Source organism: Tachysurus fulvidraco, chromosome 12 (assembly GCF_022655615.1).
Source record: "Tachysurus fulvidraco isolate hzauxx_2018 chromosome 12, HZAU_PFXX_2.0, whole genome shotgun sequence".
Classification (NCBI taxonomy): Eukaryota; Metazoa; Chordata; class Actinopteri; order Siluriformes; family Bagridae; genus Tachysurus; species Tachysurus fulvidraco.
The window spans coordinates 12365077-12387576 of record NC_062529.1 but is presented as its reverse complement, the minus strand read 5'-3'; the positions used below and the strand labels follow the sequence as shown (position 1 = coordinate 12387576).

Here is a 22500-nt window from a genome sequence, read left to right as displayed (position 1 = left end):
TTGTCACTGTAGGCTAATCTTTAAATTGCTAAATATGGTATGGAACAAAACATACTTTGTGCTGCCGTCTAATCGTTCATGCATTGTTTTAGTGATGTATATAGAATGATTAAGATGAGAGTATTTATATATTTTTTTAATACTTTACTTCAGCCATAGTGTTATTTTTTAAATAATATAATCTGCCATCAATTTGCACTTAAATTTCACAGCAAACACATTTGTTCAATATCTTGAAAAAAGCATGTGGATACCCTGAGCTCTGATGTGCCAATTTGGATTTATGTTAGTAGATGTGGAGGAGGTTGCGATGGCCTCAGTTTGCTTGTGAAACTCTTCACTCTCCATGTTGCTGCTTGAGCAGAGGCTGCTTAACACCCCTGAGTGTTGAAAGAACCATAAGTGCAACATTGTTTGACTTCCTCTCAGTCTCTGAGACACCGGCAGGGTCTGGTAATAAGTCTGCAAATAGGACTTGCGAGGAACATCATGGCACTCATGCTCAATGATGAACTTCCTCGCTTTCCTAATGAGAAATGAAGTGACTCATGTTGTTGCTAGTTCCTACACAGCGTTAACAAAAGATATTCAACATGTGCCATAGGTGTGAAAAATAGTGTGAGGTAAATCCATTGTCTTACCCAAACCTCTAAAGAGTTAGACATGCGAACAAATTATAGGAAAAATTTACATAAAGTGTCTTCGTTCATTCAGGTGGTACCATGAGCTGCTCAAAAAGCTTCAATGCACCTTGTCAAAAATTCTACACATCTCTGGAACTGTAACAGAGGGATAAACCATTTTGAAAGAATTCTTTTCAAAAGATATTCCTTCGATTGGTATTTTGATTATAGTGGAAGAGAGCACTAACAATTTGGTTCAAAACCTGACATAGATGTTTAACTGGGTTGAGTTCAGGTGAAGGCCAAAGCACACAAGGGCTATCTGATTGAAAATGTTTCATCATTGTATTAAGGTAATTGGTCTGAAGGAATTTTTATAAATTTGTAGTGGTTCTTTCTTCTAAGTGAAATTAGTGATATGTCTTTCACAACACAACATAACCAGTGTTTTTTTCCCCCTTTATTTTGTCACCTGTGTGTACACTGAATTCCCCCTGAAACAGACATATTGATATTACCTTTTGTTCTATTGTTGTACCATTTGTATTAATTTTTATAAGAAACATTCTAGCTGTGGGATTTTTGCTCATGGTTTGTAGCTATATACAGTATGGCAACACATTTAACGGCAAAAATGTCTTAGCTTTTCAGTTATACAAGTAACTGAACAGTTTCTTAGTATTTCAGGTGTAAGAGCAAGAGTGCATTACCAAACCAAAAAGAAATCTCAAAACAAACTCGTTATGGCAAATAAGTCCAGAACGAGCTAGTTAAAAATCCTTCCTGTTGGAAAAAGAAGCATTATTGCTTTTCCCATGTACACCAAAACAGATCAATTAGGACTTGGTGCTGTGTGTTAGATGCTTTGGAAAGCTGGTAAGCTGCTGCTTTATTCATGTGCATGAAGGCTCTGCCAGCCGAGAAAACCCCTGCTGTCTCTTCCAGCACATCAAGGTTTCACGCCTGCACACGCCTAGGCCCAGGTTGCCGCTCTGACAAACCATATTAAAAAGCAACAGGGATTAATGCGCCCCAAGTCACTTTGAGGACTGATTGATGGGTCCTCTGCAGCAGCACAGTTACAGCCTAAAACAGAGTCTGGACCACCAGGGTAATCAGAACACACTCATTCTGCTCATGGATTTGGAATAAAAAAATGAGTTCTAATCTTTTTGGGGAGAGGTAGAGTGGGATTTTTGAAAAAGACAGAAATACAGGCAGAGGATGTAGAGGATACAGGTAGCTTATCATCTGCCAATTGCAAACAATGTAAAAGTTGGCTACATCTTCAAAAACAGCTTTGGATATTCAAGACAGTGCGAGTTTCAAAGTTTCTCTACTCGCAGCACAACAACATGTGGAATTAAAGCTTTATTTTCCATAAGTGCCATATGCTGCATAAGCTGTTCTTTCCTTAGTGTGGATAAATAGTGCTGCCTGGGCAATTGCCTCTTTTAAAAACATTTATTACCAGCCTAAATTCTGTGTAGCATTACACAACAGGTGTAAACGATAAGTGTGGAATCATGCTGGCACACTAAAACACACACACACACACACACACACACACACACACACACACACACACACACACACACACACACACACACACACACACACACACTCGCCCAAAGATATGTAACTAGGCCTGACACTTAATCATGAAGAATGAAACACAGACGAGTCACTTTGGCACTGAGAAGAGAAATAATTGGTCCACTTCCTATTATGTTACTAAGCAAATAATAATGATAAACAAAGTTCTAAGACTCGTACAAAAACACTTCCCCAGCTGGAGGATAAGACTGCAAAGTCTTATCCTCCCCTTTCTAAGCAATTATAGGTACCTCACAAGGTGAAACAACAATCCAAAGACTTTTTTTTCTCCCATCAGCATTTACAGTTTAGAGGACATGCCTTAATTGCCCTCTCTGAATTTACCATCCCAAGGCCCCCTGTCATTATGGCTGCACTGAAGTCCTAATGAGTGGAATTGTCATCCACAAAGACGCCCCCCTTTTTTCCCTGCTGTGTGAGCACATTAGGTCCAGACAGCTCATTTCCATTCCCCTGCCATCTCTCCAGAAATGACGTGCGATGCTCGAAACTGTTTATTTCCAAATTCAGACCTCCTCCGCGGCAGCCATCGGCTTCAATTACCAGTTTTCCTGAGCGCAGCCATCAGGCAGCCTGACACTGAGGTCCAACCTAATTCCCACCTTCTCCAGAGTCAAGAGCATAATGTGCAGATAAAAAAGGTGGAAAATAGCCTGCACCTCATTAGCATGCAGCGGCTGCCTGTTCATTTGCTCGCTTTCGAATGAAAGTTCTGACACTCGGGTGCCTTCTGCAATATGCGAATGATCCTCTTCAGACAGTGTGCTGTCCTTACTGCAGGGGTAGGTCATTGAGGGAGGGGGCTGTACTGACCCCTACTAGCTGCTCCCTGCTACAAAGGGGCTGGTCAGGAGAGAGCTGGAGAGAGGGGGTATTGATTCTGGGAGCAGCTCATTACCTCCTGAATCAACACATTACGGCTGTATTTGTAGCGCGTGCAGCCGAATTGTTTAGAAGTGTCTTTAGCACAGGCCAAAAGCTAGCACTGGCAGGGCATGATCGCACTCATTAGCTTGTGACCCATGCGATTAGATGTTATTCGATACAGTGCAATCTGCAGCATCTGTTTGACCAGGTCTCATGCCCTGCATTGCCCTCAGCCTATTACTGCCCCTCACTCTCTATCCCTCTCTGCCTCGCTCTCTTCTTTCTTTCACTCACCGCTATCCATGAATGTATCCATTAGTCCACCCATGTGTAAATTGTTTTCACCTGCACCAGCGGGCAGATAGGGGAGCAGAGGCACTGGACGTGTGATTTGCTATGCATGAGCTTTCTAATCAGCTGCAGAGTAACACAATTCTTTTTCTCCTCACGGATATATTGTGTGTGTATGTGTGTGTGTGTGTGTGTGTGTGTGTGTGTGTGTGTGTGTGTGTGTGTTGGGGGTATAGAGAGGGGAAAGGGTCTCTCGAATGCACAATCTGCAATCACTATGCATGCTACGTTTTGGAGACGCAGGGAGACTGGCGGCTCAGTTCATCATATGAACTTGCCTTATATAATAATGATGACTTAATGCAAGAGATACAGCGCTCAGCCTGAGCTCATTCACTGGAGATGGAGGATTGGGTGGTAATTTGACCTAGGAGACACAGTCCACATAAGCACATTTTCCAGCCACAGTGTCAGCAGAAGGTGAGCCACAATGAGTGAGAACGTGTATACACCCTCACACACATAAATAAATGCCGTTTGCTGTCAATCCGTCTTTGACCTCACAGTGTATTTTACAGCAGGTCACGGTGTCAAATAGGACCTTTGGGATGGAACTGATTGACCAGGAAAGGTCAACAGATACTGCAGAGAAGCAGGGAAAAAGCACATCTATTACTTCACTAAGTAGTGTTTTGTAACAATGGAGCATGTACAAAATCAGTAACTTAAGTGCAAAGATTACACCGATATTTATGCAGAGAAAATTCTTTGTATACAGAATTAGGATAAACTGTTATAAAAAGTAAACTAAAATTGTTTTTATGTTCCAGATTATTGAATTTACTGAGGTTCATATATTTTTTTCAGGTTAGGAGTTTTTCAGTAATAGTATATATTTTAATGTATATTGTCAGTCATAATATATTTTCTGATATTGGATTTAATACTGCTGACCAGTTTAGCTAATATTATACAAGAAAACTTGAGTTCATAATAATGTGCAACTGAGACATATCTCAGTAAAGTTTATTTGTTTGACTTACCTTTCATTCACGCTCATGAATAATGGAGGTTTAATCTTCCAATCAACCTGAACATGGACAAAATAGTCAGTTTTCTTCACAGGGACTGTGGAAAAAAGACTACTTTCAGTAATATAAACACCAAATAATACTTGTATTAAAATCAGTGGAGGTGACATGGGGAGAAAAATGGCATGCACTTGTATTTTTTTAACACACAGTAACATGTTCTTATCCTCTTTTTAAAAATCTGCAGGTCCTATAAAGAGGTAACAACAGAATCAATAAAATCATAATTCCTAGAAATGTCCGTCTCATGATTTAGCAGAAAATTATGGGCCTCTGAAAAACCGTAAGCCCCATGCAATTCTAATAATATGTTGTTATCAGTAAGAACAGCAGAAAGCTTTATTCAGAAGGTTTATTTTTCTTACTGGTGTCTGAAAAGTCAACAGCTTTAATCTTAACTTTTAGAAGTGTGGGTTTGTAATATTGATAGCTTAATAGGTAATCAGCGTTGTTTCGTAAAATTATAATATTGCTATCTCCAGACATGCTGAGAAAGTTATAGAATGATTATCATTGTTTGACTGCATAATCAGCCCTGATTGAAAAACAATAGTTTAATTAAAAAAAAATAATAATAAGAGCCTAATGTTCTAGAACATTTTTATTTTATACATATATAGTGTGGTGATGTCACAGGTTACTGTAATCAGTGAAATTATTTAAATAGTGTATGCAGGTTAATTGGATAACAATTCATCTTTAACTGTTACTACAAGGCTTGTAAGTTTCAATTGGTGCCATGTTAAAGGATTTGCTGCACTGGAATATTTTGCTCGACTGACACCATCATAAGATATGATGTAAAGTGTCTGATAAGAAATGGAGTTGGACTAGTTATGTCTAGCCAGACAAAAAAGTAAACATTGATGTTAACAGAAACACTGTGTGACTGTGTGTACATTGTGCTATGTGAGGGAGTGGCCTTCTATCTATGGCGTAAACCCACCTCATGTGCCCAGGATAGTCTCTGGATTTATTCTCTTCCTGACCTGAATAAGCAGTTACTGAGAGTGAATGATTGATTTTAAGTACAAATATTTTACAAAACATAATGGAATTTTTTTTATTACTGTACATAACTTCCAATTGGCCTGTTGAAGCATGAGTTAGTCTTCTTTGTACTTGGAGCACAGCGCGAATTACTGTAGTCTGGAACAGTCAGTCATGGAAAAAACTGTAATTGTATGAAATTTAAATTGCTTTCTTAAACACTCATGTACACTCACAGCAACTGAATAATTATTCACCTTTGTGCATTGTAAATAGCTTCAAAAGCTGAAAGAAACAAACGTTTTAATGCTGCAGAATGTGTTCTTGAAGTTAAAAGAGAAATTAATCCCATTCTTTCACTTATTCACAAAGTAACTGCTTCATACATGCAATGATATGAGGTGGGATGTAACCATGCTCAGAACATGCAGACAGTAACTCAAGCTCAGGATTAAACCTAAAGATGGTTGAACTGCTTGATTCCTGTCCTGTATGTGTTGGGATAAAAACTTACCATGTTATTTCAGCACCAGGGAGAGCAACTGTTTTAAACTTGTCAGCGATCTAACATTGGACAAGGGCCAAGTGAAAAGAGACCAACAGGAAATAGCAAGTTTAAACTACGTCAAACCGAGACAGCTTGCTTGGAACTAGGCAGTGAGAGAACGCCCAACTGAAATCTGCACTTTGTTTATTATGTAACTGAAGCCTACTTTCAGAATTTAAGCCAGTCAGTTTGTCTCTGAGGGTAACATTTATGCAATGTGGACACTGTGATTCTATCATGTCTGTGAAAAGACAGGTCAGTAACCCAGTAAGTATAAATTCGAAAAAATGCTGACCCATTATGTGTTTAAAAACAGTGCAGCTACATGGATATCATTTAGTGACAATAGGTTACACAGAATTCGGCTCTCATGACTGACCTTCTTCCGTCAAGATAACAAAAGTGTCAAGATGCTTGCAAAATGGAGCATTTTTGCCCCACTATCTTAAACTATCTGAGTTCTTTTAAACAGACTGATTGCTACACCTCTGCAAGTCCGGGTGGCTGCCAGCTGCAAAATGGTTTAGTCCCATAATCACTGTACTGATTATGTTACTACAATCATCACCTGGGACTACGAAGTCTAGGAATTTAAGAACTTCCCTGCCCTTCATTTCATCCACTGTATAACCATTGCAGGATCAAATAAGGGACTGACTATATCAATATTATTGTGGCTGTGCTTTAGTAAGAAGATATAATGGACTTACATACAAACATCTTCATCAAACAGCACTGTAGAATCTCCCTGTTGTCTCTTAGCAACCTTGGCTAGCTAGCTATGTAAGGGTTTTCTCTTATACTGGTCAAGCACCAATACACTTGCAATACATACATACATACATACATACATACATATATATATAAATATATATATATATATATATATATATATATATATATATATATATATATATATATATATATATATATATATATATATATACTCAGAATAGGAATAGAGATTGTATATGAGATAAAGCTATAGCAGGAAAACACGATTATGGCAAGCTTTCAATCAGTTTAAGTGCAATCAGAACTTCTAAGGGAATGTACATAAAGATCAATTCAATATATTTCAATTCAATTTCATCTATATAGCACTTTTAACAGTGGACACTGACACAAGGCAGCTGTACAGAACTATATAAATTCAATATATAAATCTTAACATCAGCCAACAGTGACGGTGGTGAGAAAACTCTCTGAGATGATATTATGAAAAAACCTTGAGAGGAACCAAAGGAAACTCATCCTCATCTCGTTGATGCTGGACAGTGTGATTATAAATCATTTCCCTTCTATATGGTCAAAACATGCAGTTGTATAACCAGGAAATTCATTTTAGTTTTAACATGAAGTGTATTTTGTTGATCAACTGTTCACTGTTGGAGACCTGAGTGCAAAACTCATTTATTACAAATGTATTCCAAAGCCATCTTCATGGGTTCTAAGTGGCTCCATTTGCAGTTGTATCATGTATCTTTAGGCTGTCTAGCAGGTCCAGTCTATTAGGTATGATTATTATCATGTAATAGTTCACAGTTTAATAGTTCTATTTTATTGTTTGTCAAAGTAGCATTTATTCTTTCTTATATAAATGTTTTTTTCTTGCTATTTTCTCACCTCTATGTATGTTCTCATTGTGTAGCAAAAAACAAACAAACAAATCCACATATTGGTGAAGACAACAGAAAACATACTTTGCTGTCTTCCTGTTTGCACTGTGATTCCAGAATAAGTGTAGAATATACTGGAGCAAAATTCTGTCGTGTTTGTTTCACCACACAATTTCAAATCCTTTCAACAATAAACGTTTTGACACTAAACATTGTGAGTGTTTTTGTTTTGTTTTTATTATTATTTTTTATACTCAAAGGAAAAATGACTGAATAAAAGGGATATTAGCAGCATGCCCTTTTGTGAAATATATCCTAAATGAATTAGATGTAATCGACAGATTTAGGCTATTTGCTTCGAATAAATGACAGTATTTTTTCATTTCGCATTTCTCCTGTAATGGACAGCTTTCACACCTAGGTGTTACTGGGCAGATTCTATGTTACTGCATTGTTACACAGCCTGCTTTTAGCAGAGTACTCTCCATTCTAATCAATTTGGACCAATTAAAATGCTTTACATTCACAAGCGCATGTTTTTCGGCAGCATATCAAATTATCTCTCATAATTAGACACAATGACTTTTCCAATCTCCACGATCCATTGTTTAGCTTTTATACTGCAGCAATTCAGAATGAGACAGCTTCTGTTTGACAAGTCTATTCTATAATACAAGTCAACAAATTCTTTTATTGTCAATTGCCATAGTACAATTACTGACACTGGCATGGGTGTCATAATGTTGTGATATTTGTTCAGGAGACATACTGTGATCAATGCCTTTTTAAAGCTTTTTGAAGAAAATCGAACGTCTTCCCATGAAGCACCAATCCATTTTTTAGTTCATTGATGTTTCAACCAGTAATTTAATGAAGATGGCTTTTGCACCTTTTTATCCAATTGACAGCACCTCACTAATTGCTTCTAGACCTCTATTAATCTCGCTTGCAAAACACAAATACAGAAATTCTCACATACGTATATAGGACTTACAGGTGCACCTTTCTGTGGACATATTAAAATAATAAATGTTAAAAGTTTTTAGTGTTTGATGAGGATCAGTTTAAATTATGAAAGGAATACAGCACCATTCAGTCATGTTTGTGTATACAGCCACATCTGGCAAATTATATGAACAATTTAAAATGATGCATGTTCAATTCATATTCTTTCTTATAGATCATTAAGTTTATCTAATTATGTTTATCTATTAACAGTTAACTAACAAACATGGATATATATAGAGTTCATTATTAGTACACACATTAATTCATCATTTGTTCATGTTTATATTTTTATTCAGGTATTAGTGCAGGATTATTTATGTACTGTTATGTATAAATTTTTAACAAAATATATTACGTACAGAATAGTATGCACATACAATGCTTTTATAATCATTCCAAAAAGTAGGTAAAGACACCATGCTTCAGTTTTCTTTGTCAAAACCGTACAAAATCTCTAACTAGTCATTTTAGAGGATGCTTATTTTTACTTTTAAGTAGTTACTCTTATTCCACATTATATCACTAAGATATTGTTTTAGGGCAAAATAAAGCAAGATTAATATAGAAGGAGGTGAGCTCTGTTTAGATAATGATAAACATACTGAAGAGAAACTTGCATCCATTCAGATGAATGAATGAATACATGAATGAATAAATGAATGAATGAATGAATGAATGAATGAATGAATGAATGAATGAATGAATGAATATATTAGAATTGTATGTTTTATCCTAGGAACTCAACTCATTAATCCCTAATTACATATTCAACCTTTTTGATATAGCTATGTCAAAATGATACCTCAATGGCGCTAACCACAAGTATCCATTTACTGGAACAATGATAAAAGCCTGGTCAAATTCACTTTCCTGATGGCATAAACCTATTATGAAACAAGTGACCATTGAATTAGAACAGAGAACTTGAAAGCTTTTATACTCAGATGTAGAATACATTCAGAGCAAAAATGAATTCACCTTATTTAGAATTGCTCTGGGACTCTCTTGAGCCTCATGGAGACAATTTACTCAGATACAGTAAAAAAAAAAGTCTTCCCCCGACATTGTACTGTTTTTATGATATGCAGCCCTGGACCCCTTTAGGATCAGTAGCAATTGGAAAAAAGTGACCAAGAGTGAAAGCCCTGAGCATCAACTCTGAAAAATCAGCTGGATTTACACATAAAGCCATGACATTTAAGTGACCTTCGGATTTAAACTGTAAACTTTTGTGTGGTGCAACAGTATAGCAGTAAAACTGGTGGAAAACCAAGGTCCATACATTAAAAAGTGTCACACATTTTAATGTATGGACCTTGATTTTCCAACATTTTTGATTCATACTGGGGTGTGTAGGAGGTGGCACTGATGATCCTGTACATTCTGCCAGATGACAAGGGTGGTGAACAGTCCAGGAGATGGGTGAGGAGTGTTATCTGTAATGCTGGTGGCTTTATAGATGCAGCAGAAGGAGTGGATACAGAGACCCACATCCAGCTGTAGGATCTTGTGGTCAGAAAGTGTTTAATTCCCACACCATACAGTGACACAGGTAGTCAGTATCCTCTCAACTGTTCCATTTCTAAAGAAATTTAGAAATTGATATATTTAATATAGTCAAGAGTTGTTATCTATGGTATTATTTATGGTCCAGCTTATATAGGGAGTACAGTTAGCTTATAACCAAGTGAGAATTTTTTTTTCCTTATTATCAGTATTTTACTTGCCTTACTCAGCTCTAATTCTTTTTTTTTTTTTTTTTTTAACTCTGCTTAGTTTTCTAATAAGCAATATACAAATCTGTATTGTTCATGAGTGCTTGCTTAGTGAGTGATACATTTGTCAAGGATTGCTTGTTTTGAATCTCACTTGAAGCTGTGCTCGCTCTCAGAGAAAGAGCAGCTCTCAAATCTCACGGTTGTCATCTCCAAAATAACGCCTTTCAGCCTTTCCTTGTGCAAACAAAGAGCTATGCAACGATATCAATTATACATGCAGGAAGTAAACAAGAGGATTTATTATGCTCCGAGTGACCATGAATAGGGCAGATTAGCATGTTAAAAGCACAACAAACCTCTAAAGAGCAATTAGATGGGCCAGGAATTATAGAAACTGCTTGGGTGGAGCTCACATTGGAAGGGGACAAGAATAGATCATCGCTGCTGTTTGAGAAATATAGCTCACAAGGGCATCAAAACTAAAATAACTGTTATAGTCAATTACATTTGATTGTTCTTCAGGCCTTTTTGTGCATAATTTAGGGCATGTTCTAAATGTTTCCCAAAAGTACAGATAAATAATTTGATATCATTTCATCTGTAAACTTGCATCTCATCATACAGAATAATTGTGTGGCTATTCATATGTTGTATATATTATTCTCTACCATTTTGCACACCTGTTTTATTTCTCCTTATTTCTTTTATTTATTATTGTTACTCTTTTTAAAAATTCTTATACATATCTTTATTCCCTATTCAGTGTGGTTTTTTTTTTTTTGTAGTAATCTTTGCTTTTAATTTTAGTTTTATGCTGCTATAACAACAATTTCCCTCAAGGGATCAGGGGATGAAGTCTATCTATTATCCAACACTTTTCTTACAATTCTACCACCATGACTACTAAACTCAGGAAGCATGTAGCAGTAAGCCAAGTGATTTTAGTGTAGCCTTTCTGATGAGAAATCTATTAAAGTAACACATCCTAGCTGAGAAATGGAAAAAGCCACAACCATATATTATTAGATGCCAGAATGGCAGAGCAATTTACTGTAAGTGGGTTCAAATTCTCTCTATCTCATCTTTGTGAAACTAAAAAGTCCAGAAGATTACTATATAAACTGAATCATGACAGGCAGTCCATAGAGTCACCTTCCCATCAGTGCTCCTCAATCCCTTCTATTGACTTGAGAGACACTTACGTTCATAACGCCCAGTTGCTTGGCCCTGCTCTGATAGAATTGAACCCCTTCTTCCTCCGCACTGTAAATATGTGAAAGGAAAACAGTGGTATTTATTAACGATGGTCAGTCTCTTCAATAACTCTTCAGTAAGATGTTTTTCTGTTCTATGCCTTTAAGGAAATTGGAATGTTTACCTACTGCCTGGACACAGGGCCATGAAGGTGCAAGTGTGGATGGGCTCTTAGAGTGGCTTACAGGGCAAATGACTGAAAAGGATATGGTGAAATGGAACTCATGATGTACAGCTTTATATATGAGTAGCTGACACTATTTATCTCTCTATATAGCTCCAGTATAGAAAAAGGTAGAAAAGGCCAATGGCCAGGGGAAGTGACTCTTGACATGGTAGGCTGGCATGGGTGAATGTATTGCAATACGCCTACTATACTAAAACTAATACTACAATAATACTCAGAGGTTGTATCACGTCTGACCCTGTGCTCTGACCCAACTTAATAACAAGTAATTAAAGATATGACGATTAGATAAAAAAGAATTCAGTGTATTGTAATATATGTGTGACAAATAAAAGCTCTTTATTCATCTACTGTTATGACTACTGATAATACTAAAACTACTACTACTTATAATAATAATAATAATAATAATAATAATAATAATAATAATAATAATAATAATAAATATAGCTGCAAGCAGCGATGGCGGGCCCTCGCACTTTTTTTTATCGCTATACGGTGCCTCCCAGAAAACAATGCACGGTGGGAAAGTGCATGAAGTGGGTAAATATCAGTGGACTATTTTATGTTGTTACTGACCCATTTGGGGACTGTAGGTAAATGAAACCCCACGTTTTAGACAAACGGGGGCGCTAGTGAGCCACTTAAGAGACACACCTTTGTCTGACCTTTTTGTCCACACTTAACAGCCGACAACTTTGATGTACGTGTCAAATTTCAAGTTAATCTAAGCACACCAAGAGCCTTAAATATGCCTGAAATAAAAGTAAACTTTGACACGATGCCATGGCAACGGTGTTTGAGATATCAAAAATCCGTTCACAATTTCGCATTAGATTCAATCGCATGAATCCTCTACACTGGGCATCACCAAATGGCGGACCGAGTGACGGGTCTGCCCGGACCCGTTAAAATTCTAATATTATCATATTAAGCATCTCCTTATTATAATCTAATATTATAAGATTATATAAGCTCTTTGATATTAATAAAAAGATAAATCTTTCGTTCATGTGCAGTTAATCTAGTTATTACGACAGGAGCGTCATCCAAAAGCCAAGCCAAAAACAGATTGTTTCTGTTCCATACTCCAGAGCAGAAGGTGGCAGTAATGCACCTAATTACGCTGGCAGGACAATTAAGATTCAACCTGCTGGCAGGACAGTTACATGCCCATTTCTCTCACTAGGAACAGAAGATGGAAAGAGAGTAAGGAGAGGTGGAAAGGAGAGAGGAAAAAGGGAGCTGCTCAAAGCTCTGCACTTTTCTTTTATTCAGTAAATTCTGCCCTGTTCTATTTGACTTGAAATGTTCTTTTGCCTATAGGTTCCTGTGTTGTTAATTTAGTTAATGTTTAAAAAGGGGTCAGCCCAAAAGTCTTTTGTTTAATTTTTTTCTTAAAGATTAAAAGCATTTTTATTTTATTCAAAAGATTCTGAATGTTTTACATTACTTGAAATATAGGCCCTAAGTTCAGGCTGCTCAAAGCTGTTTGCACTTTTTATTTATTTTATTCAGAAGAAATTCAGTGTCTCTTGTCTGTTACTTGACATGTAGTAAAGACAACTACAGTATTGTTTTCCATTCAAATGCCATACTGTACAAGTTCAGACTTTGAAAACACTTGAAATTTAACAATAAATTATATAGAAATGTATGTGCGTTATTGATTTTATTAACATGAGGGTACACTATGACAATATAAGATTCGGACCTTTGCTGGGAAGAAATTTTAGTAACTGTACCTCTTTGAATTTTAATTGAATACCCCTGCTCTATGAGGAGTATTTAAAAGTTCATTGCATGCAACTGTGGAAAAAGTCCACCTTTGTGACTGACACACTTCCTGGGGCCTGTTGGTGGCGCTATACCCGGGACTCACAATATCGGAATCCTTGGCCGAACATAGACACCGCGTGTCATCACAATAAGACATTTTTTGGCTTAGATAGAAGACACTTCCTGTTTCTCTGAATTCGCCATAACTAAGTCGCCTCGCCATGGCAGCACCGTTCGAGATGTCAAAAATCCCTTCGCAATTTAGCAAGTGCAATGTCTCAGCATCATGTTCAGCACTCTTGGTGTCAATCTCATGAATGTCCTAGGGGGAGTTTTTAAAAGTCCGCCACATGCAACTGTTGTGACTGACACACTTCCTGTCGCCTGTTGGTGGCGCTATGTCCGAGATTCACAATAGACACATCGATGCGATCGGAATCCTTGGCCGAACATACACACCGCGTGTCATCACAATAAGACATTTTTTGCTTTAGATATTAGACAGTTCCTTTTTCTCTGAATTCGCCATAACTTAGTCGCCTCGCCATGGCAGCACCGTTCGAGATATCAAAAATCCCTTCGGAATTTAGCAAGTGCAATGTCTCAGCATCATGTTCACCACGTTTGATGTCAATCGCATGAATTCCCTAGGAGGAGTATTTGTTCACCGCATGCACGCACTTATAAAACAATCCAAAATGGTCGACTTCCTGTTGGGCGGAGCTCATAGTTTAGAGCACAAAAGTTGTTCGGGTCGATGAGATCTATATGCGTACTAACTCTCGTACATGTGCGTACATAATTGCCCGATCTGTGCACAAATGTTTGTTTTTGCATTACAGGGGGCGCTATAGAGCCCCCCTGCCACTCCCGTATTCCAGCCTTTGCTTGAAGAGTTTCAAGAGTTTTCGGGCATGTTAAGGGACCCCAATTGGCCAATGTGTGCAAAAAAAAAAAGAAAAAGAAATAATAATTTATAATAAACCCGAGCAAAAACAATAGGGCTTCGCACCACTCGGTGCTCAGGCCCTAATAATGATGATGATAAGAAGGGGGCACGGTGGCTTAGTGGTTAGCACGTTTGCCTCACACCTCCAGGGTTGGGGGTTTGATTCCCCCTCCGCCTTGTGTGTGTGGAGTTTGCATGTTCTCCCCGTGCCTCGGGGGTTTCCTCCAGGTACTCCGGTTTCCTCCCCCGGTCCAAAGACATGGTAGGTTGATTGGCATCTCTGGAAAAATTGTCCGTAGTGTGTGACTGCGTGAGTGAATGAGACTGTGTGTGTGTGCCCTGCGATGGGCTGACACTCCGTCCAGGGTGTATCCTGCCTTGATGCCCAATGATGCCCGAGATAGGCACAGGCTCCCCGTGAACGAGGTAGTTCGGATAAGCAGTAGAAAATGAATGAATGAATGTATGAATGAATGTTTGGTCATTTGTTTGTTTGCTTATTTAAATATGTGAGAAGTAAAAACATTGTAAATTACTGGAGTTGCCAGATATTTCCATGAAAATAAACATTTCAAATACACCCAAATACATATTTAAATACACTTAATTATTTTATTTAAATTTTTTTTAGACATTTGTTTTTAGTGCAAATGTGATATACGCTGTTTTAATTTTAGGAAATTAAATTTTAGGGATTTAAGAAAAGCAAATCTGAATGATAATAGTGTATTTTTGTACTATGTATAATGTACTATGTTCACCTTTAATAAGTGAACATCAGTCTGTTGTGTCATTTAAGAAATATGAAGGGAAATTCTGAAAGATTTTCTGATACTTAGTAAAACATTTCTGTGTGATAAGAAGCTAAACATCAAAAAATACAACTATATTTTTGTACATTTGTAAACTATGTGCTAGCTTAATATGAAACCATTTAATTGGACCGGTTTTCAGAAATATGAAAGCAAACAGAAGAGCTGTAGTGTTTTTGTTTTTTATTTTTAACTAATTCCCTGGTGGTTACCGTAAAACCCAGTATATAATCGCATAAGGGTTTTTACGGCACAGGACAGACGTGCGCATGCGTGTAGCAGTACACATGGCAACCGCTGCTAACACAAGCTTAGATTGACTGTTTATCTGCTCTTTGAGGCGCAGCTAACGCTACTTTGCTAGCTCGCGTATGGGGGTTTCACCAAACCTGGAATGGCTTTCTTCAGTTCTGAATACTTCGAAACTGTTGGATCTATCCAGAAGAGTCTACACGAAAGGTAAGAAGGTCCACAACACCATCTCAGCAGTCTAACTAAACTGTTTATGAATAGCCAAGCGAGACAGTCAAGACCTGCCTGTGAAGTCAGTGTGTGATTCACCAGTTACTTCGGTCTTAATGAAGGAAACTAGCAAACTCGTGCTAACTGAACTGTTTTAAAGCAGCTAAACGGCTTCTTGGCTGTTGCTTAGTAACGCCTAGCTAACATTTCTAACGTTATAACCTTTTAGAGAAGTGACTTTGCTATGCTGTTAGCCTACATTAACTAGCTTCCGACAGAATATACAGCTATAGTGGATAGTTTGCAGACTAAACCAAACAGAACCATAAACGAGTGTTTAAACGTGAAAAGGTAGGAACACTAAACTCTAGCTAGTCTTTTCTCCCAGGCGCACATTAGAGAGATTTTTTTTATTAAACAAATATAGACACAGTTTACATGGTGTTTCTGTATCAACATGTTTGGTGTGATGGCTTTGCCTTAACTTACTCTGAGCTAATTTACTGCTTCATAAGATCAGCTCTAGACATCTGAATATCATGAGTGTTTATACTGATGTACTGGAATAGCTCTTACTACAAGAACTGTGAAGAGACTGGGCAAAAAACCGTAAATCTCCGAACGTAAGGTCATTCAAAAATGAAGAGTTTATTTATTTATTTGTTTGTTTGTTTGTTTGTTTATTGTTAGGGAAAAAAGAAGGCATGAGTTGGAGGAAGAGTTGTTCATCTACTCAAGATCAGAAGAAAGACTGTGAGTCTCTCTCTCTCATTCTCTCTCTCTTTCTCTTTCTCTCTCATTCTCTCGCTCTCTCTCTCGCTATAACTCAGTTTTGACCTATTGGGGACTGAATTAAAACTTAATTTTATTATAAATTAAATAAATATATACATGCACTAAAACGACCAAATGCCTAAAGTTAAATTTAGGCGTAGTCTTAGCCATGATTAGCTCCATTAATAATTATTAATGGAATATTCTTTCAAAGCTAGTTTTAAACCCGGTTTAAACCATCCTCTGTTGAGTATACAAGTAAAATAAAATTGTTTAGGATTGTTTAATTGATAAGGGAATGTTTCGGGATCAATTTCTAGTAACGGTGAAGGATTTTGGTGTGGTGTATTAATGTTGATGCATTTTTCTAACACTCAAATATGATGGTTTTTTTTTTTGCTGAACCATGTGTTATGTTGTATGAATTGGACATCACACAGAAACTTTTGTTTTAGGGCAATTAGATAACTAGCCTCTTCTCACTCATTTATGATATGATGGCTCTTAACACAAGAGCTGGAGACCTAGTTGTTTTTGTGTCTCCACTAAATTCATGGATGCAAACAAACATTTTGCAATGGTGTTTGGGCAGGAAATACACAAGAGGTTAGTGAATCAGCCTTCATGATCTAAATACAGATGTTTTTCACAATTCTCCCTTTTTGACCTTTTTTTTAAGCAAAAAGCATTTTTTGAAATTAAGTAGCAATTAAATATCCAAAACCATTAGCGGGAATTACAGCACTGTTTCAGTTCAGTATGACTGCAATGATTGCAGAACCTGTTGTCGTTGTTTATGATGAGATATTTATGTAATGTATATAACAGGTTTTTAAATAAGATCAAAATCAGTTTCAGCCTTATTGGCTCCTTTGGTAAAGATGATTAAATGTGATTAATTTTCTGTCCTTCTCAGGGCCAGGCTAAAATGCATCAAGATGCATCGTTATTATAAAGAACTGTGTATGAGAGAGCAGCATGCAAAGACCCGTAACCTTGAGCTTCTGAGAAGTGCAGAGAGCCTGGTGTTGAAAGCAAAGGAATTTTCACTAGATGACACTGTACTACAACAACTGAAGGTATTTTTCTAGCCATCTGTTTTGCAGAATGCTGATTGTGTCAAGCTCTTATATTTGGCTATTTTTTCTTCACTCATTTGGTGTTGAATTTCTTATTTGATTAAGATCAGGCACTACTAAAGGGTCATTGTGTGACCGAACGATTTTCCGATAGCCTGTCTTCAAGAAACTTCTATTTGTCCAGATGTTTATACAGTGCGTGTCTGATCTATATTCTGTGATCCTTTTAAGGAAGTGATGGAACAAAATATAGATTTTGAAATGTTCAGTGTATGTTGAGCTAGTATAAAAAATATCATGGTCTTAATAAACCCTAAAAAAACAATGTTGAAAATGAATCTTCTCTTTGCACTTGATTGTGTATGTTTATATATATATCGGTTATATATTTCCAGTATATATTCCAGGTCATTGTAGTCAGTTCTTTTCCAGGAGGCCATCTGTAGTAACTGTGATTGATTTGCATGGGATAGTTGTTGTAACCTGATCATTAATAGGTCACTTGATCATTACATGTATGTAGGAAATACCTACAGTTTGAACCGTTTCTTCTTTGATGATCCCTTTTAACAATTAAATATAGACAGTGCTGTGTATATTTAATTGTTCTTGATTCCTTGGTTTAAAATTTGGTTTTGTTTTCGTCCATGATAATCAATGATGCATATGTCCTAGATAAAATAAAAAGCCAAATAGAGCAATGCAGTTTGCCTGTACACTGTAACAGCCCTAAATGTAATGCCTCTTGCACCATAAGCAATAATATTTCTGAGCTTAAATTAACCTACTGCCTATAATCCAGTGTCTGTCTGGTTCTCATTTGAATTTGTCTAATTCATAAACCCTGTACACTTTAAGAATAGTAAACACTCCAATGCTACCATTTATCGTTTCAAGGAAAATGAGTAACAGGAAACAATAGCTGATTATCACTTAAAACTGAACAGTGCTCAACAGCTTAATAGCAAATTTGCCAATTTGTTTAATTATACCATCCCAAATTAATTGCCCACTATTTAGGTGTTAAAGTACCTCTGGAAATCCACTTCTCTGGAAAAAAAGACAGTCTTTGTTTTAATGTGTCTAGATTAGGTTTGTGGATTTTTTTTTTTTTTTTTTTTATCATCAAGGATTGGCTTTGAATTTCCGAGGTTGTTTAACATTATTGATATGACGATGGTTTACGTGGCTTGGGTTATTGGCTAAATTGAAGCAACTATTTAAATTGCTATGATTCTTTTTACAAGGATACCACAGTTGTACAACACTGATGTACACAAATTTCTCCTGTCTTTCTCCTTCTGTCTGTTTAATTTAATCGCTTTCACACTTGTATGTCTATAGTGCTGTTATTTGTGTGTGTAATTATTTTGGAAGTTATTGCGCAAATTTAACAAATTGTACTCAGCTTCTTTTTGTGGAGCTGCTATTGTCTTAGGCAAATGAAGTGGCAGGCTGGAGGTAATCCCAGTGTCCTCACTGGTGCCATTAGGCTTTTTAATTGAAATTTGGATTAAGACAGTCATTCTGACTAACCACAGGACAGATGAAGAGCCCTGGCAGGCAGTGTTAAGGGCACTCAGAGGGGAATATCCACACCAAGTGACTACACTTTCAGAGATAAAGCTAATTCTCCTCTTTCTCCTCGTTTTTTTTTTTTTTTCAAGTTTACACTGAACCACTTTAAGTGTGTTGAAGTGACGAGTAAACATGTGCTCCACTGAAGTTCAGTTAAACTCGTCTATGATGTATGAGTTATATAAGGCGTGTTTACTGTAGTTCATGGTGTTAAAGGCTGCTACTGTAGTTATACAAATTAGTGGTAAAGCTTGATTTTGTGGATGTGTTTATAAAGACAACATTTATTATTGATTATTATTTATTTATCATTAAAGAAATGAAATTTTATACAGCAGGAATGCCAACATCACATTACAAGGCTTCCGGAGGAGGGGAAGAAGAGGGAACACAAAAGAGGACTTGAAACACAAAAGGCAAGAGCTTCCCTAAAACCATTATTTGGCATTTCAAGTTGGTGGAAGTCTACAAAGCTATCTCTGCATTTGACGAGAGATATCACAATTTCCCTTTTGTTAGTGAAAAGAAAAGAGAGTGGGGGAGAAAAATAATTGAAGCTAGCGTATCCATTACTCTGCAGTTCTTCAGTGGACACTTCTTATTTTTACAGTTTATGTAGCATATTGGTGTTCAAAGGATGCAATTAATTTGTAATCAAAAGGTATTTGGGAAGTGCTCGAATCAATTACTGTGATGTTCTTGGGAGCTGAAATGATTCTTTTTTTAATTGTTATTTATTTATTTAAATTTTATAAAGCAGTATTGTAGGCTTTAAACCAAAATGTTACGCATTTTTATGAAGCTCTTGAAAAAAGGGCTTGTAGCGACTGCCTTTTATGCTAAGAGCATTGACTGTCTGCTGTCTTTTTTTAGCTGCAGTATTTTGCTGCTTACTGCTTAGCCGTAAACCGTTATATTAGCCATCTGTGATTATGACCAATTAAACTACTCTTCAGTCTGTAGTCCTGCAAAAACAAAATTGTTGTTATGTAGACGCTATGGTTTTGTCACCATATCTGTGGTAGCACAGGTGTCTAATCCACCATACTGCACTTGGGCCACAAATGTAGAATCCTGCGGCTGCTTCTTTCCATCACTTCAAGCGATTTAAGCGTTTTCAGATGAAATGTGGAAGACGGCTCATAATGACTTGGAGCATGTTGTCTCAAGCAGTCACTTGTGACTGTGTGTCCTCCCTCCCCCCCTCAAGCCTGGCAATATTACAATGAGCAGAGATGGGAGGAATCACTCCATTATGCATACACGGCACTGCTGGCTGCGCGCATGTCCCCGAGGCAGCAGTATTCATTAGGGGAGCTTACCAGCCTGAAAGCTGGGAAGCCATGATAACGGGATATGATTTTCATATTTAATACTTTCCTTGGAAGAGCAGGCGCGTGCCACAGATTGATAGAAGAATCAATTGCTACTTTAGCAAAACACTTTCTACTTTGCCCTGCAGCTAGCGATGAAATCACTCAGCCAAGAAATTAACTTTTCCTTCCTCTCTCACTCTCCCCTTTTTTTTAATACCACTGGATCTGCCAGGCAGGCCTTGCGGTTTACAGTGGATGTTATTAAGCAGCTAACTGTTTGGTATTTAAGACCCTTATCAGAAAAGACACAGAAGCCATGTGTTTTGTTATTTTGTGTGGCAGATTTTTCTCCATAGAACTATTGCAGGCATGAAATCGGAGCGTGGGAGTAAAACATTTCTGAAGATTTAAAGTTAAGACCGAGATCTCGCTACACTCAGCTGAAAAGATGATTGGAGAAGAAATCTAACCTTTACTCAAAATGAGTGTCTTGAAAATGGCCCTTTGCAACACTTTGGTTTTGGGTTTATTGGGAAAGGAGCCAATGGAACCTGAAGTTGTTTCTTATTGATTGTAAAGAAAGCAAAGGCTTGTGTTAGTATATTTTAAGAATGAAATGAAGAATGCTAAACCCTGTTTTTTTTTGTCATTATAAATTTTAAAATCATTGTAGAGTCTGCTCAGTGCCTCAGAATATACAGTATATTACTGTTGGTAGGGTTCCAGTATGTTCATGTCTTCATGACTTACAGACAGTGTTCAGAAGATGAATAAGATGAATACCACATACAATAAGTGATATTGGTAGTATAGATTTATTTTAATGCTCTTAATGCTATTTCAGGAATGGAGTGTTTCATAATGTACCCATTTAATGCAAAATACTACTTTCAAAATGATCATTTATGTGTATGAAAGTGATGTAAATATTATTTTGGGGTATCAGAAGTTCTTCTCACACATCTTTGAGAGATGTTTTTCAGGAGTTCATAAATGCAGTTTGAGACATAAATGCAGTATTTTATTACTCTCTCCAAATATTTATCAGGAACAAAGCAGATCTCTTCCTATCAGCACCAGACGAACATCGCCTCAACCTGCTATCACCTCAATGGGTTGGCAACCCCTCAAAGACACTCTGGTGGAGGACGGCATCATGAGCACACATTCACCGATAGAGCCAAAACCTAATCACCCTTCATCTTCCTTGCTACAAAGCAGCCCTTTGATGAATGCCCCAGTTTCAGAAGCCAGCGGCAACAAATCTTTATCTGATGGCATTCTAAACTTCAGTGATTTCCCTGAAAGGCAGCCGGTGTTTGATTGTGATTCATTTATGAGAGAAGTAGAGGTGTGTGGGTCAGAACAGCTGCCTTCTACACACGTGACCTTGCAGGCATCTGGAGTGTGCTCTCATCACGGAGGTGTGAGCAGGCCAGAGAGCAGTGCGTCACCACAGCTGCATCCCAGCCAGAGTGCTTCCCCAGATACCATTCACACAACAAACTCCTCTGTGTGCAGGAAATCTAAAGAGCAAGCAGAGCCTGAGTCAGCACAACATCATACACCCATTCCAGGTCAGACATTTTGACTTAGATTAGTATTAATTTACATAGGAGGGTAATGTTCTGTTATTGTGCAGCATTATGTCACAAACATAGTCTGTGTCACATCAATGACCTGAATTTGAATCTCGGTCATGGTACAGATATCTATTATGCGTTCCAATTCTCATGTAGAGACCGAGGTGATCATTGTTCAATTTCAAGCACAGCCATTCACCTCACAATGCTCAGAAATTGAAAAAGTTTATGTCTAAGTGTTCCTAGGCTTTCTCTGATTGGTAGGTGCTGCAAGATGAGGTCAATTCAGACAGTAGATCGGACTTAAAGGGGAATTCTTTTGGGAGGTTGAGCAACTCCCAACTGAGCAAATTGCA

General features: G+C 37.3%; 1 protein-coding gene across 6 annotated transcripts in view; it reads left to right on the top strand.

The window, feature by feature from the left end:
* The first annotated feature begins 15597 nt into the window (after positions 1 to 15597).
* kiz (kizuna centrosomal protein) overlaps positions 15598 to 22500 on the top strand; it is a 25762-nt gene continuing 18859 nt past the window's right edge. For 2 of the 6 annotated variants that reach the window (XM_027172665.2, XM_027172662.2), the window contains exons 1-5: positions 15598 to 15811; positions 16505 to 16567; positions 17505 to 17667; positions 19581 to 19661; positions 21610 to 22138. In XM_027172665.2, coding sequence (XP_027028466.2) covers positions 15747 to 15811; positions 16505 to 16567; positions 17505 to 17667; positions 19581 to 19661; positions 21610 to 22138 — 901 coding nt within the window. In that variant the 5' untranslated portion in view covers positions 15598 to 15746. The remainder of the gene's footprint in view (positions 15812 to 16504; positions 16568 to 17504; positions 17668 to 19580; positions 19662 to 21609; positions 22139 to 22500) is intronic. The other 4 variants (XM_027172666.2, XM_027172664.2, XM_027172663.2 and 1 more) reach the window with 3 other exon arrangements.